This window comes from Chinchilla lanigera, unplaced genomic scaffold (genome assembly GCF_000276665.1).
Source record: "Chinchilla lanigera isolate Chin_1 unplaced genomic scaffold, ChiLan1.0 scaffold00136, whole genome shotgun sequence".
NCBI lineage: Eukaryota > Metazoa > Chordata > Mammalia > Rodentia > Chinchillidae > Chinchilla > Chinchilla lanigera.
In genome coordinates, this window is record NW_004955537.1 from 2,817,380 (window position 1) to 2,836,925 (window position 19,546).

Here is a 19,546-nt window from a genome sequence, read left to right on the forward strand (position 1 = left end):
GTCAGCCAATCTGTTTCTCACTCTTGCATAGGCTAGAAAATTAATTTAGTATAATTAAATGCTTACTACATACCAGTCCCTGTTCTAGACACTAGAGACATAAAGGTAACACCGAAGATCTCACTTTCTTGCCTAAATTCCACCGTCTCTCCAGTTCTCCCATCCCCTCCATCACCCTAGGTCTGGTTTTTGTTTTAGAGAGCTCTCCAGCCCCTTCACTCCTCTTTCTCCTCATCACTGGGTCAGCTACCTGCAGATCCCTCAGGGTGTATCCTCCCGGCATAGCTTCCCTGAGAATCTCCAACCTTAGATTAGATCCATGCTATTTGCTTTGCCCTTGTATAAAGTGCTGAGGCTGCTAAAAAAACATACCTGTACTGTACTTAAAATTCTTGGAATCTCCACAGAGCTGTGTCTCCACCATTACTGGACAGTTCCTCGACCAGATCCCCTCCTGGCCATTCTCAGAGCTAGACATTATCCTCAAGTAACTGGAATCTAAAAAAATTAAAAAGAGAACTAGTGATTCCAAGCCATAAATTATCTCAAATCCTGTGATAACAATATATACCATACACAAAGGAAGACTTGAGGGATCTAGGGATTTGGTGTATAATTCAATAATTTTTTATCTATTCACAGCACTCTTGAACTATTTAAGGAATATCAAGAAGAGGCATATACAATCAGCCTTCATCCATCTGGACACTACATTGTAGTAGGGTTTGCTGACAAACTACGCCTTATGAATCTCCTCATTGATGATATACGTCCTTTCAAAGAATACTCTGTCAGAGGATGCAGAGAGGTAAAAACTGCTAGAGATAAAGGTCTAATTTCTTGGAAAGCCAGGGTTAAAATACCAATGCCAAGAACTAACACACTCTAAAGAGGTAAGACCAAAGTCTGCCTATTGCCACTAGAAGTTGTAGTTTCTGCCAGAACTCTTCCAGAAAAGCCCCTCCAGACTGCAGCCTCAGTTAGGCTGATGATCTCTTGCTCACCTGCTAGCTCTCTTGCTCTGTTTCCCTGTAGTGCTCCTTTAGCAATGGAGGTCACCTGTTTGCTGCGGTCAATGGAAATGTGATTCACATTTTTACCACCACAAACCTAGAGAACATCACAAACCTGAAAGGACACACAGGGAAGGTAAGTGAATGAAAAGCATCTAGGGAAACAAGGGACCCGGAACCATGCACTATGCTAGCAGATAGGCTACAGGTGAATAAAGGGGAAATGATTCCTTTCCCCATGGGCTCACTGTCTACCTGGGGAAACAGTCAAGCAGATGCACAGATTGCTGTTGATTCGGTGAAGGAAAAACAAGGAGTTCCTATAAGAGGAAGTAACAAAGGAGAAAGGAGTAGGCATAACTCAGGTGGGGGCATTTGCAAAGGCTTGGTTGGTCCTGGAGTGAGGAGGGTTAATCACACCGAGCTGGTAATCACTGCAGAGAAGGAATTAAAGACCCACAGAGACTGCAGCGGCTGTCAGAGGAACTGGGGCTGAGAACATAGATAGCAAGATGAAGCACAAGATAAACTGAGAATGGAGAGGTTCACAGGGGCCACATACATGGGACCTTGCAAGGTTTATAAGCATTTTCTATTTTATCCTCCTTAAAATCATTGAGGACTTTCAGGGCAGGGGATGATATGATGACTAGATCTGAATTTTAAAAGATTGCCTTGGCTGCAGAATAAAGAATATGTTGAAGGAGACAAGAACGGAAATGATAAGGAGGCTCTTATGAAAGTCTGCCTGCTAAATTATAGTATTTTGGACCACGGTGGTAGTAGCAACAGTTAGGAAAAAGTGGGTGAATTCAAAAGATATTTAGAAAGTGAACTCAGTAGGTCCTGGAGTAGATTAATGTAAGACGTGAAGAGGAAGAAGACAAAGTTCAAGAGGCTGAAAAGTCAGCAGACGGATCTGAAGAAAAGAGGCCGTTGAAACTGGAGGGCATTCTAGGCAGAAGGTGAAAGGGGGTGGAATGGAGGTATGGAATAGAACGGTGCTTTATGTTTTCTGTAGCTAGAACATTGGGCACATTTGAGGAGTGACAAAAGAGGGATCTGGGGAGTGAGGATGTTTTGTAGAAGGCAGTGTGTACCATGCAAGCAGGTTGGATATTAGAAGATAAGTGAAAAGAAGCAATTGAAAGATTAAGAAAGGAAGTCCTGGGGCTGGAAAGGTAATTCTTTAAACAGCGTTGAAGCTGGAGTAGAGAAGAGGGAAGCTAGAGTGATGGGTAACAGCTAAGACGTGAGGGTAAAAGGTGAGTTTGGAACTAAACCATGACTTTAATGGTGGGCATAAAATCGACAAAAGACATTCCATTCCTTTTGGATATGTCAGCTTGACGTGCCCAGGAAGTGTGCTGTATGTGTGTGGAGACCAGGAAAGAAATCAAGGCTGAAAGTCAAGATTCAGGGGATTAGATACAGTGAAAGTGGAGGACAGATCACGTTACCAAGGGCCTGTGTGGAATCTGAGGAGAATCTTGGGGAGGAGAGTTGACCAACATTTAGGTGATGGATAGAAGAAGAGGAACCCTGAAAATGAAAATACAAGGAGAACCTGGAATGGGAGAATTGTGTCAAAGAAGGTAAGCAGACAACCTTTGAAAGGATAAAGTTGCCACTAGTACTAGATATTGGAAAATATCGTGTACTCATAAAGACTAAAAACTGACCATTGATTAACAATTAACAGGTTATCAGAAAGAAAAAAAAAACTTCCAAAGGTGGAGGGATTAAAGGTGCCGTGCAAACACAAGCTTTATTATTGACAGCTGCTGGCCTCTCTTAGCTTTAACAGCAAACTAATCTTCAGGTGACAGTGGAGATGCAGATAAAAGCACAGAAAGTAATTCTGATGCTCTCTCTAGGACCATGCACACCCTTTGAGGAGGCCCCACCCCCCCAGTCCAGGAAAGCAGCTATTTACATCTGCCATCACTTTATAAGAATTTAAAACCATGGTCTCTAATCTGGGATATACATTGGAACTACATGTGTAACATTGTTTAAAAATAGGATGCAATTAAAGCCATACATAGAGAAATTTATAACCATACATGTATATGTTACAAATGAAAATCAATGATATAAGTGTCTATTTCAAGAAATTAGAAAAAGAAGAGCAAAGAAAATAAAAGGCAAGAAACAATAGACAAGAACAGAAGTTAATAAAATAGAAAACAAACATACAAAAAAGACCATCAAAGCCAAAGCTTGTTTTTTGAAAACACAAAATAGGTAAACCCTTAGCATGACTGATCAAGAAAAAAGGAGAAGATACACACACCCAACATGAGCAATAAAAAGAGGGTGCCATTACAGGTGACACCTTTATAAATCTGAGTTATCATGAGGCTATTATGAACAACTTCACACAAATAAATTTGAATATATAGGTGAATGTGAAACATTCCTATAAAATGGAATCTGCAGTTAAAAGTCATCCTATAAAGTAAACTCAAGGCCCAGATCATATCACTGGAGAGCTGTATCCACATTTAAAGAAATAAAATAATGCCAACCTTGAAAAACACCTCTTCTGGAATGTTGAAGGAGTCTGCATCCCAAGTGCTGGACCATGACCTAAGGAAAGTTGTGATAGGAAAACCTATCAGAGACACAAAAAAAATAAGCCAGCTTTTTTCATTAATATAGCTAAAAAAGTCTTAAATAAAATATTACAAAACTAACCCAGAAATATATAAAAAGAATAATACATCATAACCAAGTTGAGTTTATCCAGAAATGCAAAGTTGTTTTAGATTTTTAAATCAAGTAATGTGTTATACCACATTAACGTAAGAAAGAAAAATCATGAACTCACCTCTGTAAAGGTTGGTACACTAAAATTGATAAAATTAATATCCATTCATGATTTTTAAAGCACTTAGCCATTTAGAAACAATGGGAAACTTCCTAAATCCTATATGAGATATTTATAGAAAACCCACCACAAACAGTATTCTCAATCATGAAATTATGAAAGCATTCTCTCAGAGATAGAGAACAAATATACTGCCTTTGGTTAGCCTTTTCCTGAGTCCTGCCTAGTGCAATAAGGCAACAAAACGAAATGAGAAGCATAAATGTTGAAAGATAAGAAATAAAACTGTCACTAACATCACGTGGTTATGTAGAAAATTCAAAGAATGTTCAGACAAACTATTAAAATTGGTGAATCTAGAAATACTGTTGGAAGTAAAGTCACTATATTATTAAATTATATTCTTATGTAATAGTAATAAGCAATTATAAAATATTGTTTAAAAGGTGGAGGTGTGGTTGAGAAGGTGTCTAAAGATATGGCAGACAGAGCAGGAGTCATGGAGATACCCTACAGGTGGCCAGTGGGTCACAAGATTCCTTACTTACAGGGAAAGTGAGAAAAGCAAATACAGTGAAAATAATAGGAACCTGGCCTCTTACTACTGGAGAAGGAAGTTACAGGTATGGCAATGGGGAAGAGTCAGAATGAATCTTGTGATTGAATTGAAATTGTAGGTATCAGTGTGAACTCATGATTTTTAATACATAGAGATAAATAGATAACAGATATAGATGGTATACATACACATTTAAAGAGAATTAAAACCAATTATGCACAATGTCTTCCAGAAAATAAAAGAGATAACATATCCCAACACATTTAATGAAATCAATACTACTGTGATACCAAAACCTGACAAAGAGAGTATATTGAAAAAAACTTACAAGTCAATACCCTTCATGAATATAGGATCAAAAGTCTTTAACACTGTATTAGCATGTTGAATCTAGCAATTTTTATACAAAAAAAGAGTTATAGTACTCTCTTCAGCAGCACATATATTAAAATTGGAATGATATGGAGAAGATTAGCATGGCCCCTGCACAAAGATGACACGCAAATTCGTGAAGCATTCTATATTTTAAAGTAAATAAATAAAAATAAAAGAGTTATATATCATGACCAAATGAGGTCTGTTCTAGGAATAAAATTCTGATTCAACACTTGAAAATTAGTCAGTGCAGTCTGCTATATTAACAGGCTAATTGGAAAAAAATCAACTTAAATAATTTAACATCCAAATATTATCTGACTTATTTCCATAAAATATAGAAACTTTACTCTCACTGAGTTCATTCAGCTCTACCCTTTGTTGTGCTATCTTTGCTATGCATATTGCATCTTTTTTATGTTATAAGCCCACCAATATATTGTTTTAATTAGCCCACATGACCTCATTGTGTCATTTAAGGAAGCCAACAGAAAAAAACTGAGACCAAGTGTTACTTTGTAAGGTTGTTTTATATGAATTTTCTTATTGCAGTTGCTTTCTAAGTTTAAAGAATTAAAAAATGTAATATATGATTTACTATACCTTGATTACCTACAAAATTACTTGTTTTGTATGAGCTCACATTGCTGTCTTAGATCACCTACTTTCAACCAAAAGAACCTCCTTTACTGTTTCTTGAAAGGTAGGTTGCCCTATTTACTTTTCTTGTTGCTGAGACAAAATACCTGACACCCAAAGTTAAAAGAGGAAAGGTTTATTTGGGTCATAGTTTGTAGAGGTCTCAGTCCATAACTGGCTGGCTCCAGGGCAGGCTGGCTTGGCAGAGGGCCATCACAGAGGCAAACAGTTCATGGCGGGCAGACTGTAGCAAAGCAACAAGGGAGACGGAGAGGGGAGAGCAAACCTCTTTCTGTCCCTTATATCGTTTGCAAACTCCATGCCCTAGGGTGGAGGCAGCACTCACACCCTTAATCCCAGCATTAGATCATGAATCAGTCACAAACTCTAGATTCAGCCGCCTCTGACAAGCCTGCCCCCATGACTGCTTGAGGCTTTAAGGGGACATCTAGGCACAAACCATAACACAAGTCTACTAGCAGTTTATCAGTTCTTTTTCTTTTTACTTTGGGATATCTTTATTTGTCCTTTGTGTCTAAAATATAGAAATATAGTTTTGCTAGATATAAGATTTCTTTCTTTTACTTTCAATACTTTGAATATGCCACCCACTGCCTGCTGGCCTCTTTGTTTCTGATGAGAAGTCAGTTGTTAATCTTATTGGGGTTCACCTGTGTGTGATGAATTGTTTTCCTCTTGCAACTGCTAAGGTTTCATCTTTGGCTTTCAATATTTTCACAGTGATGTGTCTGGATGTCGATTTCTTTGCATTTTGTCCTCGTTTGAGTTTACCATACTCCTTGGATGTGTAGGTTAACATTTTTCAACAGATTTTGGTGTTTTCAGCTTTAAACGTGCATTTATATATTTTTCTGTCTCCTCTCTTCTCCCTGGTACTCCCATTACGTATATGTTGGTGGACTTTATGGTTCCCCACATTAGTCTAAAGCTATTCATTTTTCTTAATTCTTTTGTTCTTCGGACTATATAATCTCTGTTAATCTGTCTTCAATTCATCAGCTCAAATCTACTGTCGAGCCCCCACTGGTGTATTTTATCTTGGTTATTGTACTTTTCAACTCCAGAATTTCCATTTGATTTTTGAGTAAATGCTATCTCCTACTGATGTCCTTTATCTGATAAGATTTGTCATTGTACCTTCCTTTGATTGTTTGAACATGGTTTCCATTAGTTCACTGAACACATTTATATTAGCTGCTTTGAAGTCTGTACTAACTCCACCATCGGGGCCCCTCCAAGCAGTTTCTTTTGCCTCTCTTCCTTTTCCCCTTTGCTTTCCTTTTTGGTCATGCAATCTGTTGGGGTTGTGTTATCTAGTTAATAACCTTTAGTTATTGCAGGCTGATCAGGCCCAAACGAGTGGACAGCAAAAGCTTAAATAAAATGAGACAATTGGAATGATTTCAGGGCTCCAGGAGGGTCTAACTCTCTTACAGCATTTGATATTCTCTGGGTTTAGACCAAGCCTTCTCTGGGAAGCCTGTATTTCTTAGGTTTTCAAACAAAGGATTAGGATACTCAAGAAAACACAAGAGTCTAGCAGGACCTTGGGAGAGACTTTCCCAAGTAGTACATTATGTCAATCAGGAGAACTACCTTATCTTTAGGTTGGTATTTATTGTAGGAGTGTGGAGCCTGCAGTCTCCTTGTAGTTAAATGGGGGTTGGAGCCAGATGTCCTCAGCTGTGGCCTTATCTTGTTCTTTGAGGCATCACAGCCTCACAGGCCAATACAGGCCTCAGCAGTGACCAGTGAGGCACAGAGGTGTGCTACTATGAGTCCCCTGCCCATCCCCAGACAAGGTGCCTAAGCTTTGGACAACTCACAAGTAAACACAGAAAGCCAATTGGTTAGTATTAAATCCTGCTCAGAGCCACTTTGTAGTGGTCTCCAACAAGTTTGTTGCAAATTTCATAAGTTTTTAATTGGTGAAATCTTTTAGACAATGTATTGTAGCAATACTAAACACTTATCCTCTCAGGGAATCATTGTTATTATTGATAGTGGTAATTGGATGATTGGTTAGTTGGTTGGTTGATTGGTTGGTTGTTCGTTTAATAACTTGGCAGAACCAATCCTGTGACACCTTTTCCCCTATTATATAGTAATGTGAAGCCTCTAATATATATGCCTAGATCGTTTTTCTTGGCTTCTTTCTTGGCTTTCTATTTCCCCTGGATACCTAGGATTTGCCTCTGTGTGGCATAAACTGCCTATTAATCACAGATTGTGCCTAAGCCTTTTAACCAATTAGATTTTTACCTTTTACTACTGGATTCGTGTGTGGTTTGGAAGCTGCTATCACAGTTCAGTGAATGTATGGTTGCTGCTTTTTCAGCAGAGATTGGTAGTTTGGACCTTCCCATTCTGTACTTGAAAAGGTGTGGCCTTGGTCAGGTACACAGTCTTCCAGGCTGTCAAGGGTAAGTGACTTTATTTTTAAACCTGGCTTCCTAGGACATGTCCTTGAGCCAAAAGAGCTGATTGTTCAGTACCACTTGGTCCACCCTGTGCTAATGAGAGTTCCACCTGAGTAAACTTGCCTTCAAGTACTTCAGGAGGTGCTTTCGTGTTTTCCTGTCCCCTGCTGTGATTGTCCTGAGGGAGTACAGCTAGACACAGGCACACTTCTGGCCCCTAGAGTTGTCTGTGATCCCCAAAAGAACTCTTCTTGACTCTTCCGTTGGTCTTTCCATTAAAATTCTGTTGCTCTGTCACTTCACTCGTATCATGGTTCCTAGCCTCTTCTTAGGCACTCTCTACTAAGATTTTACATGTGCCCACAAGCACAGACTTCCATGTTCTGTTCTAAATGCAGTCCCCACAAGCACAGTGTTATGGGTGATACACTGTGTCAACTCGAGGAGTCCAGAGGCTTGGCTAAGTGACTCAGCAGTTCTGCATCCTGAGCCTGTGTAAGAACAGGCTTGCTCCCCACCCCCATGAGCTTGCTGCTTTTGCTGTTTTTCGCCGCCATGAACTGTTGCCCTGTACCATCTGCCACTCTGCCTTGGAGCCAGCCAAGTATGGACTGAAACCTCCACAAACTGTGAACTAAATAAACCTTTCCTTCCTTTATTTTGGGCATCAGGTATTTTGTCTCAGCAATGAGAGAAAAGTAACCGAGACACAGAGCTATGGAGCTCTTTGTCTCAGGGCCCGAATTTCCCCTGGGTAGAACCCGTGCTCCACTGTACCACAGCTGGGAACAAGGACCTGCCTTCCAGGAGTGACCCCACACACACTCTGTGAGTGGAATTGTGGGGTGAGAGTAGGATAAATGGAAGTCATTGGTCTTTTCAGCTTGTTTCTCATAGCAAAGAACCTCCACCCTTTGGCAAACTGGGGCAGGAGCAGTTGGGCACCATGATTCTTCACCTACTGCACTTATAGAACTTCTGTTCACATTGAAGACTAGTTGGTGGGAGGGAGCCCAGGTCTTCTTGGCTGTGCCTAACTGGACTACAGCCCCTGCGACATGGAGCTAGGGATAAGAAGCATTAGTGGCCAATGTGCCCGACCCCAGGTGGAACCATAGCCGAAGACCAGGAGCTACAAGGAGCAGGAGTCCCATGGTCTTGACCACTCTTGCCAGCAGTGCCATTTCTGGAGCTGGAGTGGGTAATGGAGCAAGTCATGGCTCAATTACCACAGACTATTCTTACTGAATTATACAGAGCAGATTTTCTTGAATGAATGTTTCTTCATTTGCCATATATCCTAAGACAACTTCCAGAGACTTTAAATAGTTGTTTTGGTCATTTTTCCCAGTTAATTTATTTCACTGGGGAGATCGGCTGATATCCTTACTCTGACACTATGGAAGTCCACTCTGCTATTTTTGCAACTGCCTGTGAGTAATATAATTGTTTAAAAATTAAAGTTTTTAAAACATAGCAATATATGATTGGTAATAACATTAAGAAGCCATTATGACTCAGTCTTTGCATTCATGAAGTGCAAAAGAAATAGGAATGTTTGTCCTCAGTGTGTTGCAAGCCTCTTAAAAACAAAACTTTGACATTTCCAAGAAACTATGTTTTGTAATTATAGAAGGGAAGCCCTCTAGCAGGACAAAACGTTCTGACCTCATCTAGTAGAGCACCTGAGGAGTTCATCCCCATCCTGTATCGGGGTGAGCATGCGCACACGCACGCCACTCACCTGGCTGACGTTACCCTCTGCAGATCCGTTCAGTTGTGTGGAATGCCGATGACAGCAAGCTGATTTCTGGTGGCACAGATGGTGCTGTGTATGAATGGAATCTGTCCTCGGGAAAGAGAGAGACAGAGTGCGTGCTAAAGTCCTGCAGCTACAACTGTGTTACCATCTCCCCTGATGGCAAAATGATCTTTGCTGTTGGATCAGACCAGACCCTCAAGGAGATTGCAGATTCTTCGGTGAGTCTGCCCCAACCGCCCCCCTTTGGCTGCTGCACAGATCTGCAGAAGCCTCCTGTGCCTACAGCAGACAGTGTGCCCCAGAAAGAGGGTTCTTCTTCATGCATGGCACCTAGCTACTCTTTCTGTTGGGTCAGCTAAGTTATTGTTACTTCCTGGATTTCCTGCCTAGCACCTTTCCAAACTGGCTTAAATTGTACAGCCTCTTTCCACTTGCATTTTGCTTGCCGTCTATAATTTCTCTTCTGCCCTCCAGGCATGGGAGTCAGCATTGTCCCTCATGCACTCTTGCCCACAGTCCACACGCAGCTCAGGGGAAAGCACAACTACCATCCGCTGCTGTTGCCTGGGCTTGCCAACTCTATTCTTCTGAAATCCCTGTCTCTGAAATGTTAGAATTAGCACATTTGGCTCCACATAGTTAAGGGCAGAGAGGAGAGCTCAGCAAGGACACTTCATGCAAATGTGGCTTGTACCCTCCAGAAGCCCAGTGACAGCTGATTTGGCTTTTCCTCAGCCCTCATGGGGCCAATGCCTGGAGAAGTGTTTGGCTATCACAGCAGCAAATTGACTGAAGCAGGTTTCCCCGGCTTGGACACAGCTTAACGCATGGTGGCTCTCCTCCAGACCCCCAGGTCACCTGGTCCTAATGTGGTGGCAGCCTTTATGGCACCAGAATAAATCTCCTCTAAGGTAAGAATTTCACTCCTCTTGACATCCCTAGTTTTTGCCTTTTTTGTGCTGCGCAGTGTGTCAAATGCTATAAGGAAAAGAAAAACAAATAGTGCAGACCTCTAAAGGTGCTATTCAAGGAGAGGAAGAGAATGACCTCAGGACGGTGGAAATATAGCTCACCATCCTAGCTGAACAGAGCTGTCTGTGTTCCAGATCCTGCGAGAGATGTCAGCATTTGATGTCACCTACACAGCTATTGTCATCTCCCATTCCGGGCGCATGATGTTTGTGGGCACCTCGGTGGGAACCGTTCGTGCCATGAAGTACCCTGTGCCTTTGCAGAAAGAATTCAATGAGTACCAGGCTCATGCTGGTCCTATCACCAAGGTGAGATGGACCTCCCCTCCACCAGGGGCCCTGTCCCAGATTTAACGGTCCTCATCCCTTAACCTCCTGGTGTCATTTCTCATTCTTTATTTATTCATCTGTCAACCACCAGTAAGCTTCCATTGACTACTTGTTCAAATTACTCTAGGAACTTATCCTAGGAAATAACCAGAGACACAGCTAAAGATTAGTGCAAGGTCGTTCACCATAATATACACAATAGTGGGCCATTTGATAGATGCTGCAGTGCTTCACCCAGGCCAGCACATCTCCCAGTGCGGGAGGGTTGACTTTTAATAACCCTCAGCTGCTCCTTTCTCCAGAAAATTGTCCTGGACTAAAAGGAATCATAGCCCAGGAGATTAGCAGCTAAAACTGCCTGAAGATACAGATTACCTCCAGAGCCAGGAAGATGAGCATACATTTGTAAATTGTCCTTCCATGCCTTCTTCTCATGAAGTAGTATCTATAGTCAGATAAATGTGAAAGCAACCAGTGAATGAATCAGCAAAATTGTGGTGTGTCCAGGCAATGGAATAGTGTTCAGCCTTTAAGCTGACTTTTAAGTTTTGAGGAAAAATGTTTTTCTGCAGTTTGATACACGATGAACCTTAAGGACGCTGTGCTAACTGAAACAAGCCACTCACAAAATGACAAATAGAGCATGATTCCACTTTTATAATGTAGTCAAAGCTGTAGAAAGTAGAATGCTTACTGTGAATGAAAGAAGAAAAAAATGGGTAATTATTTTTTACTGGCCATAGAGTTCTGGTTTTACAAGAGTTACTGAGTTATGTGGTGGTCACGTTTGGACATTAATGTGTTTAGTAATGCTGAACTATATACGTGTAAAATATTAAAATGATAATAAGTATTATGTGTATTTTGCCAAAATAAAAAAAGAATTCTGTAGAATGAAACATGGTTGACAAGAAATCAGAGCCAATGGTAAATTAAAGGTTACTCACAGGCCAAAAAAAAAAAAAAAAAAAATAGTGTCTATGCTTACAAAGAACCCATGTAAAACAGGCACTGGGAAAGTATATGTCTCCTCTCCCCTCTCTGCTGGCTTATTTCAGATGAATGACATGAAGACCTGGGGGTTTTAATATGTCTCGGATTCTCTACTGTCTTACCTGTAGGCACTATCTTTATTTTTAAAGGATTTTTTATTATAAAATAAAATATTTGTGTGCTGTGTCTGGGCCTTGGGTCCAAAGTAAATTGCTACATTATATAGTCTCCTCCTTCCCTTCAGATCTATTAAGTTTTGTGACTAAGATAATTGTTATTATAGAGGAAAGGTCTCACTAGGGGTAAAGATCTGCATAGTAGCATCATCAAATGTTTTGATACATTTCTATCTTCCCTTATGTACATTGTGTGTGTGCGATAAATAACATTAAATCATAGCATATGGCCACTCTTTTGTGACCTTTTTTTAAAAACTTAACATTATTATAAGTTTTTTCCACACAGCTAAATATTCCTCAAAAGCATACTAGTAGCTACATAAATATCCTATTGTAATGTGAATCATAACTTGTTGACTTGTCTCTTTCAAATGGTCATTTCAGTTTTCTTATAGACTATAATGAATATCTTACTCCCACATTTCAATTGTCTTACAGACTATAATGAATATCTTACTCCCACATTTCAATTGTCTTATAGACTATAATGAATATACTACTTGCACATTTATATATGCACCTCATATTATTTCCTCAGGCTAACCTCCTAGGCAGAGATGCTGTTGCTAGACAGAGACTCCCAGAGATTTCTAGGGCTTTAAAAATAAAGTCCTTGACACATATTGCTGATTGGGAGAAGACATTTTTCATAGTTAATTCTTTTGTCCTGACTTTTTATTGTGAAGTAATTATAGTCACAAGACATTTTAAAGACAGCACAGAGATCCTGTTTACTCTTCACTCAGTTTCCCCCAGTAATTCTATTTGACATCATTCTAGTACAATATCAGACCAAACAACTGAGATTGGCATGTGTGTAAACTTGTGTCACATTGTCACGTGCATACTTTGTGGAACAATCACCACCATCAAGATACGAAATTGCTCCGTCACCACCAAGACCTGCTTCCTGCTGTCCTCCTGTACTTAAAGCTGCCCTCCCCAGCAACCTAATCTTTGGCAACCATTTATTTGTTCTCTATTTTAATGATTTTGTCACTTTGATAATTTTGTATAATTATACAGTGACTCATAAACCTTCTGAGGGTAGCTTTTCTTACTCAGCGTAATGCTCCCCAGACCTGTCCAAGTTGAGTCTGCGTGATAATTTAGTCTGAAGATTCCAGCGCAACAGAGAATATAGCAAAAAGCCTTGCTTCTCTTACTCATTCACAGAAAGCCTCCTGTTAGGGCTCCTCTCTCGTTCTTGCCCAGGACCAAGGACCAAGTCTACCCTGCTGTGAGTCTGTGCTGGGGTTTTGTGGACTGAGGCCTTGCAGGCAGCTGGCTCAGCCCCAGGCATCTCTAGCTTCAGAAAACTTCCTCTCCGTGATCTTTTTCTTTGTAGATGTTGCTCACCTTTGATGACCAGTACCTGCTGACTGCTGCTGAGGATGGCTGCCTGTTCACTTGGAAGGTCTTTGATAAGGATGGCCGAGGAATCAAGCGAGAGAGGGAGGTGGGCTTTGCTGAAGAGGTGCTTGTGACTAAAACAGACATGGAAGAGAAGGTAAGAATCAGCTCGAATGAAGAGGGACGTGAAAATCCCTTATTAAAGTGCATTCAGACTCCTCAGAGCGGCATTCACGGTCCTCTGCAAGCCTGACTGCACCCTGTGCCATGGACAGGCCGCAAGCTCCCTGCGCACCTGCGTCCATCCTACCAGGCTGTCCTTGTTTCTGCTTGATTCTCTTTCCACGCTCACAGCGCCTGCCTTTCTGCCACGTGATCGTCCTGACTCACAGCGTGTTCTACTTTGATCCTGTGATCCCGCTTTCCTCGGGCTACTGTTTGAGAGCAGGACACCTTGGCATTCAATTCCTTTGTTTGGCTAGTAGTTTCTGGCACATCTAGGCACATGGAAAGCAATTGATAAGTATTTATAAGATCATACTCACAGACCAATACCCCGTTTGCACCTGTGAACTGTAATAATTGTAGTGCATGGAACCATCTTTAAAAAAGCCAGGCATGCTGGGCTATGCCTGTAGTCCCAGAACTCTGGGAGGATGGGAGATTACGTGTTAGAGCCAAGCCTAGACAACTTAGTGTCTCAGCAAGACCCAGTCTCAAAATAGAAAACTGTGAAAGCACTAAAGGTGTAGCTCAGTGCAAAGACCGTGGGTTCAATCCCTATACCACTACCAAAGAAAAGTAATAATAATATATTTAGAAAACATTTCTGTAAGCCCTTACCCACTCCTCTGAGTAATAAAACTATAAGAGTAGTCATAACCATCATTTGCTATGAAGCCTGCAGGCATCATACTGACTGCCTCATAATAATTTCTCACTGAAATCTCCCAACACCTTTATGAAGACAATATTGTATTTGCTCCATGTTTCAAAAAGCAGGTTTGAAGAGGTTGAGTGCTGTGTCCAAAGTCACTGTTGGTAAGTAGTAGGACCAGTACTCTAATCCAGAGTCCCTCTTTTCTTTACTATACCAAGGGAATTCCCTCCTATTAATGCTATAAACATTCCACGGGATACGTTTTGTAGCCAGGTGTAGCAGCACATGCCTGTAATCCCAGCTACTCAGGAGTCTAGGGCAAGAGGTTTTCAAGTTCAAGGCCAGCCTGGGCAATTTAGCAAGACCTTGTCTCAAAATTTAAAAAGAGTTGGGGATTTAGCTCTGTGGTAGAGTGCTTGCCTAGTGTATACAAGGCCCTGGGTTCAATCCTCTGTACCATAAGGGGAATAAAAGTGTTTTTGCAGATATTTTGAGTGCATAGCTCTGTGATATGCTCCCTACAGGAAAAACTGAATAGATAGTTTCCAGGAAATCCCAAAGCCACTCATGCAGCTGCTCATCAAGAGTCTTACCTGAGTCTACCGACATCTACTCTTTAGTTATGTGATGGGGACGCAGGTGTGAAAGGACAGGCGCAGCCCCTGCGATCAAAAGCTCATAGTCAAGTGGAAGATAGAGACAAGTAAGACAGAACCATGATGCAAAAGCAGTCACAAAGCAGGGTGCAAGGCCCCTAGCTTTTCCTGGAGTTTCTGGAGCCCCTGGAATTTTCTGCAGAAAGGCAAGAGAAGAGGAAAGTAAGAAGGAGAGCCTGACGTTCTTGTGGCAGACAGATACTATGTCTCCTCTCTGTTTCCTCCTCCATTCTTCTTCACAGAGGGTAGAAGAGGCCAAACAGAGACACCAGGCTGAACCAAAGGCCTGAAGGGGTCTGAGCTGAGCTCTGACCACCTGACGATGCTGCTACCAAGCAGGAAATTCTGAGTGTTTACACTGCTCCCTTTCTGACACCCCTTCTTTCTCAGCATCCAAGTACCCACATTCTGGTTATTCCCTATAAATTTCTCTAATTCCTCATCCCCAGCTCCCTGCCTGGCTCCTTCTCCACCTGTCTCTTCAAGGTACATTCCTTAGGATTCTCAGCTCTCTTTTTTTCTTTATACTCTGTGATCCTCTAAGTAACTACCTCTGACTTGAGGATTTACCCATTCATCTATCACTCATGTATTCATCCATTCATCCACCTAGGGAGCTGGGGATTTAGCTCAGTGGCACAGCACCTGCCTGGCAAGCACAAGGTCGTGAGTTTGATTCCCAGTACTGGAAAACAAACAAACAAAAAAAAAAATCAAACAAACATTCATCCACCTAGCATCAACAGAGGGCTTGCTATGTACCGGAGACTATATGAGGTCTGGGATTATAGCAATAAGGGACACAGAAATGCTTTAGCTTATGCCTGGGAGAAGAGCCTGACAAATTGTAGTGAAGAGGTACAGTAATGGTTAGAAAAGAATAATGCTGTGGAAACACAGAAAGGACCTTGACTTAGGCCAGGTGATGCCAGAACAGTCTTCCAGAATAAATAGGGAAGGGCTTTCCATAATGAGGAATGAGTGTTTGCTGAGGGGTGATAGAGGAGTGCTCTGGAGAAGATGCTTCCCGTAGGTATGGCTGGAGAATAACAGGAGTGCCAGAGAGAAATGTTGGAGAGAGAATCAGAGAGAGATCATGCTTTAGACTTCAAAATTGTTCATAAGCACCCACTAATAGGCTTAAGTTAGGGAGTATCTTGACAAGATTTGCATGTTGGAGAGATCATTCTGCAACAATGTGGAGATGGAATGAGAATGATCAATGAGCAAATACTACATTCATCACATGCCAAAAACTGGGTCATTCCCACCTATAAATGCACCATACTCCAAGGCAAACCCTGGGGTTGCTTACTCATCGATGAACATTTATCCGTGCAGATGTTCCCACTCCTGTGCTACACCCAGGGGATGAAGTGATGAAGCAGGACAGCCCAAGACCAACCTTCTGGTCCCAGCTAATCTACCTGGGAAAAAATCTTCAACCACAGTCCTTTCACCTCCACCCCACATCCAGTCACCATCTCTGTTCTTTCCACTCTTCTCTGCTTCCCTCCTCCACAACAGCTCAAGCCTTTCCATCTCTTCCCTGCACTGTGTGGTTGTCCCCCAGCTTGCCACCTTGCCTCAGGCCACCTCTAACACAGTCCCTACTGTGCACTGCCATCAAAGAGGCTCTTAAACACTCAAGTCAGCATCATCAGGTTAGATGGGGGCCTTTGGAAGCCGTCTGGAATAAAATCGAAATTTCCTACATGGCCTACAGGGACCTTGCTGGTCTGGCCCAAGTCTCAGCCCCCTCTCCCTCTGCCTCTTACCAGCACCAGAGGACTTGAGTGCCTTGACCAGACAGCCCCTCTCTTAGCTTGCCAACTTTGCACATGCAGTTTATGTTCATCCCGCATCTCAGTACTTTTCTCGTGCCAGGTCCACACTGCTATGCTGGACCAGACACAGCAGCACACAGAATGTCCTCCTTGTCCTCAAGTCACTCACCAGCAGTAGGGGAGACAGACCAGCGAAGATGAGAGCGGGAAGCATAGGGTATAATTAAGTGAGCAAGAAGGAAATACAGTGTCCTCACCCACTCTGTCATCAACATTAACACTAAGGAAATGAAGAGAGGGGATGGTAGTATTTAAAAAAAAAAAAAAACTGGCACCAGTGAGTACAATGGAGGAAGAAGATACAGGACACAAGTGCAGAGGCAGAGGGTAAGAGTTAGGGTGTACATTAAAGTTATAGCAATGTGGCTGGCATAGGCACAAAACACATAAGGAGGGGCAGTTGACAGTACCGAGAACCATCCTTCTTGGGGACTTACCACAACTTGTGAGTATATGTTTATTTGACTGATCAGTAGACTGTAAATTCTGTGGGAACAGCAATCACAATTCAGTGACACCCTCTGAGTGCCGATTTTATGTTAGACATAATTCTGGGTGCTTGGGGTCCATCAGTAAACAAAACCAGCAAGGATCTCCATGCTCATGGAGCTTAAATGCTAATGGTGAAGACAAAATGATACATAGGTTATACATTAGAAAGTGCCAAAATCTAAGGAAATGATAAAATGTGGTGGAAGGGAGCAGGATGGGCAGTTCTGGGAATGGGAAAAGGGTAGCAGGATTCAATAATGGGATCCAAGTGGGCCTCGCTGAGCAGATGATGTTTAAGCTGGTGTGAAGGTGTGAGGCTGTCAGCGCAGCAGGGCTCACTGAATGCGTATTTGTAAGGACAGAGGAAGAAATTCCTCTGTCTCCTCCTCTTCAGCCTGTGTGTCTTTTGGGGGAGAAGGGAGTGATGAGTTCTAGTTGAGACTCGAGTTTGAAGGTAGGAAGAGCTGCAGGGCTCAGGTCAAGGCTGCAGGTTTCAGAATTCTGATTCATCCCACTGTGAATACACTTGATTCTGTGTCCTCCTCCCACAGGCTCAGATTATGTTGGAGCTGAAGACTCGTGTGGAAGAATTGAAAATGGAGAATGAGTATCAACTTCGACTCAAAGATATGAACTATTCTGAGAAGATTAAGGAGCTAACAGACAAGTTTATCCAGGAAATGGAGTCCTTGAAAACGAAAAACCAGGTCTGTTTGAGAGGCTGAACGAATAGCCACAAGTAATAAGAAATTTTCACTCTGCTCAAGACAGGGCCAGCAATATTGCCCAAGCTAGGCTCAGACAAAAAGATATAAGGTAATGTTCAGTTATAAAGCATAGTTGATCATGTCAGAAATGCTTAAACAGGGTGATAAATAGAAAAAAGTAAAATATAAAATTCTCTACAATGAATGGTATTCATTTGGTAAAATAAATACAGCATAACTATCTCTGGAAATTGGGGTTATGGATAATTTAAATTTATTCTTTATAGTTTTCTATAATTTCCAAATTTCCTACAATGAGAATTTATTACTTTTGTCATGTGGACAAACTCTTTTAAAAAACAAAATGAAAAGATAGCACAAAAACATGCAGAAAGGGAAGAACTAGCAGAATATTGATTCCTAGGCTGTCAGCCAGTTAAATAAGATTATTGTCATGGTCTCTCTAGGTAGTTAGATTTGGTCTAGGACTCCTCAGAGTCTTGTCTACACAAATCTATCTAGCCCCTCACCCAAAACCCCCAACATTTTGTTCAAGAGTTGTTTGTTTTTTATGGTATCTCAATGGATCAGAGCACTTGAGAAAAACTGGCTACAAACTTTGTTAATCTACGTATTTATAATTTCATTAATTTAGTCAGTGAACATTCATTTGGTGCCCTGCATACGCCAAGCACAAAGTTAGGTCTGTGACGGCACCTCCTCAGCCTGCAAGGAGCTGTCCTGCCAGTTAGAGGAGACACTTAGAAGCGCACGTTAACATACCTGAGGGGCAATGTGCAGGCAACAGAGGATTCTGGTGAATTCCTACTATATCCTAAAATCCACTCTCTACACGTCCAAAACACTTATCACTGACAAACCCATTCAGTTTGGGTTTTCACCATGTTGCAAGGAGATAAATAGGGAAGCATAGAACATCCAGAGCAGAATGTAGTGCAAATAAAAAGTAATAGAGTGTTTGTTGCTCTAGAAAACAATGTTTGGTGCAAAATAAGGGCCTGAGAAATGTTTGTGAGCAGAGGAGGGTGTTACTTGTAGAATTAGCTCTTGTCCTGGTGGTGCCTTCAGCAGATGTACAGAAATAAGGAAATGTGACTGTGTTGTAGGTTTTAAAAACAGATAAAGAGAAGCAGGATATCTGTCACCGTGAACGCATAGAAGAACTCATAAATAAACAAAACCAGGAACTGCAAGACCTGGGTAAGTCCACAAACAGAAGCTATGTGGGCTGAAGGTGCCGGTGAGAGTTAGAAAGAGGCGAGTTGGGGTGAACATCGGTGAGTCCCCTGGGCAGGAGCCCCAGGGACTGTGGTTGTCTATGAAATAGCTGTGTGTATCCTCCGGAACTGGCTGTGGTTTTTAGCCCTGTATATTTACTCGCTCATTAAACACCTGCTGCGTGCTAGTAGGAAAACCTGCCTTGGGTCCTGCCTTCCACTCATTTGCTGGGTGGATGGGGGCACCTTATTAAGCCTCAGTTTATCTTCTGTAAAAC

General features: G+C 41.8%; 1 protein-coding gene across 4 annotated transcripts in view; it reads left to right on the forward strand.

Moving 5' to 3' along the window:
- The window catches only part of Cfap57 (cilia and flagella associated protein 57), a 61,447-nt gene that overhangs the window by 17,415 nt on the left and 24,486 nt on the right, over window positions 1-19,546 (forward strand). For all 4 annotated transcript variants that reach the window (XM_005410633.2, XM_005410634.2, XM_005410635.2 and 1 more), the window contains 7 exons: window positions 643-808; window positions 1,036-1,149; window positions 9,628-9,840; window positions 10,729-10,902; window positions 13,444-13,605; window positions 17,875-18,030; window positions 19,158-19,251. In XM_005410633.2, coding sequence (XP_005410690.1) covers window positions 643-808; window positions 1,036-1,149; window positions 9,628-9,840; window positions 10,729-10,902; window positions 13,444-13,605; window positions 17,875-18,030; window positions 19,158-19,251 — 1,079 coding nt within the window. The remainder of the gene's footprint in view (window positions 1-642; window positions 809-1,035; window positions 1,150-9,627; window positions 9,841-10,728; window positions 10,903-13,443; window positions 13,606-17,874; window positions 18,031-19,157; window positions 19,252-19,546) is intronic.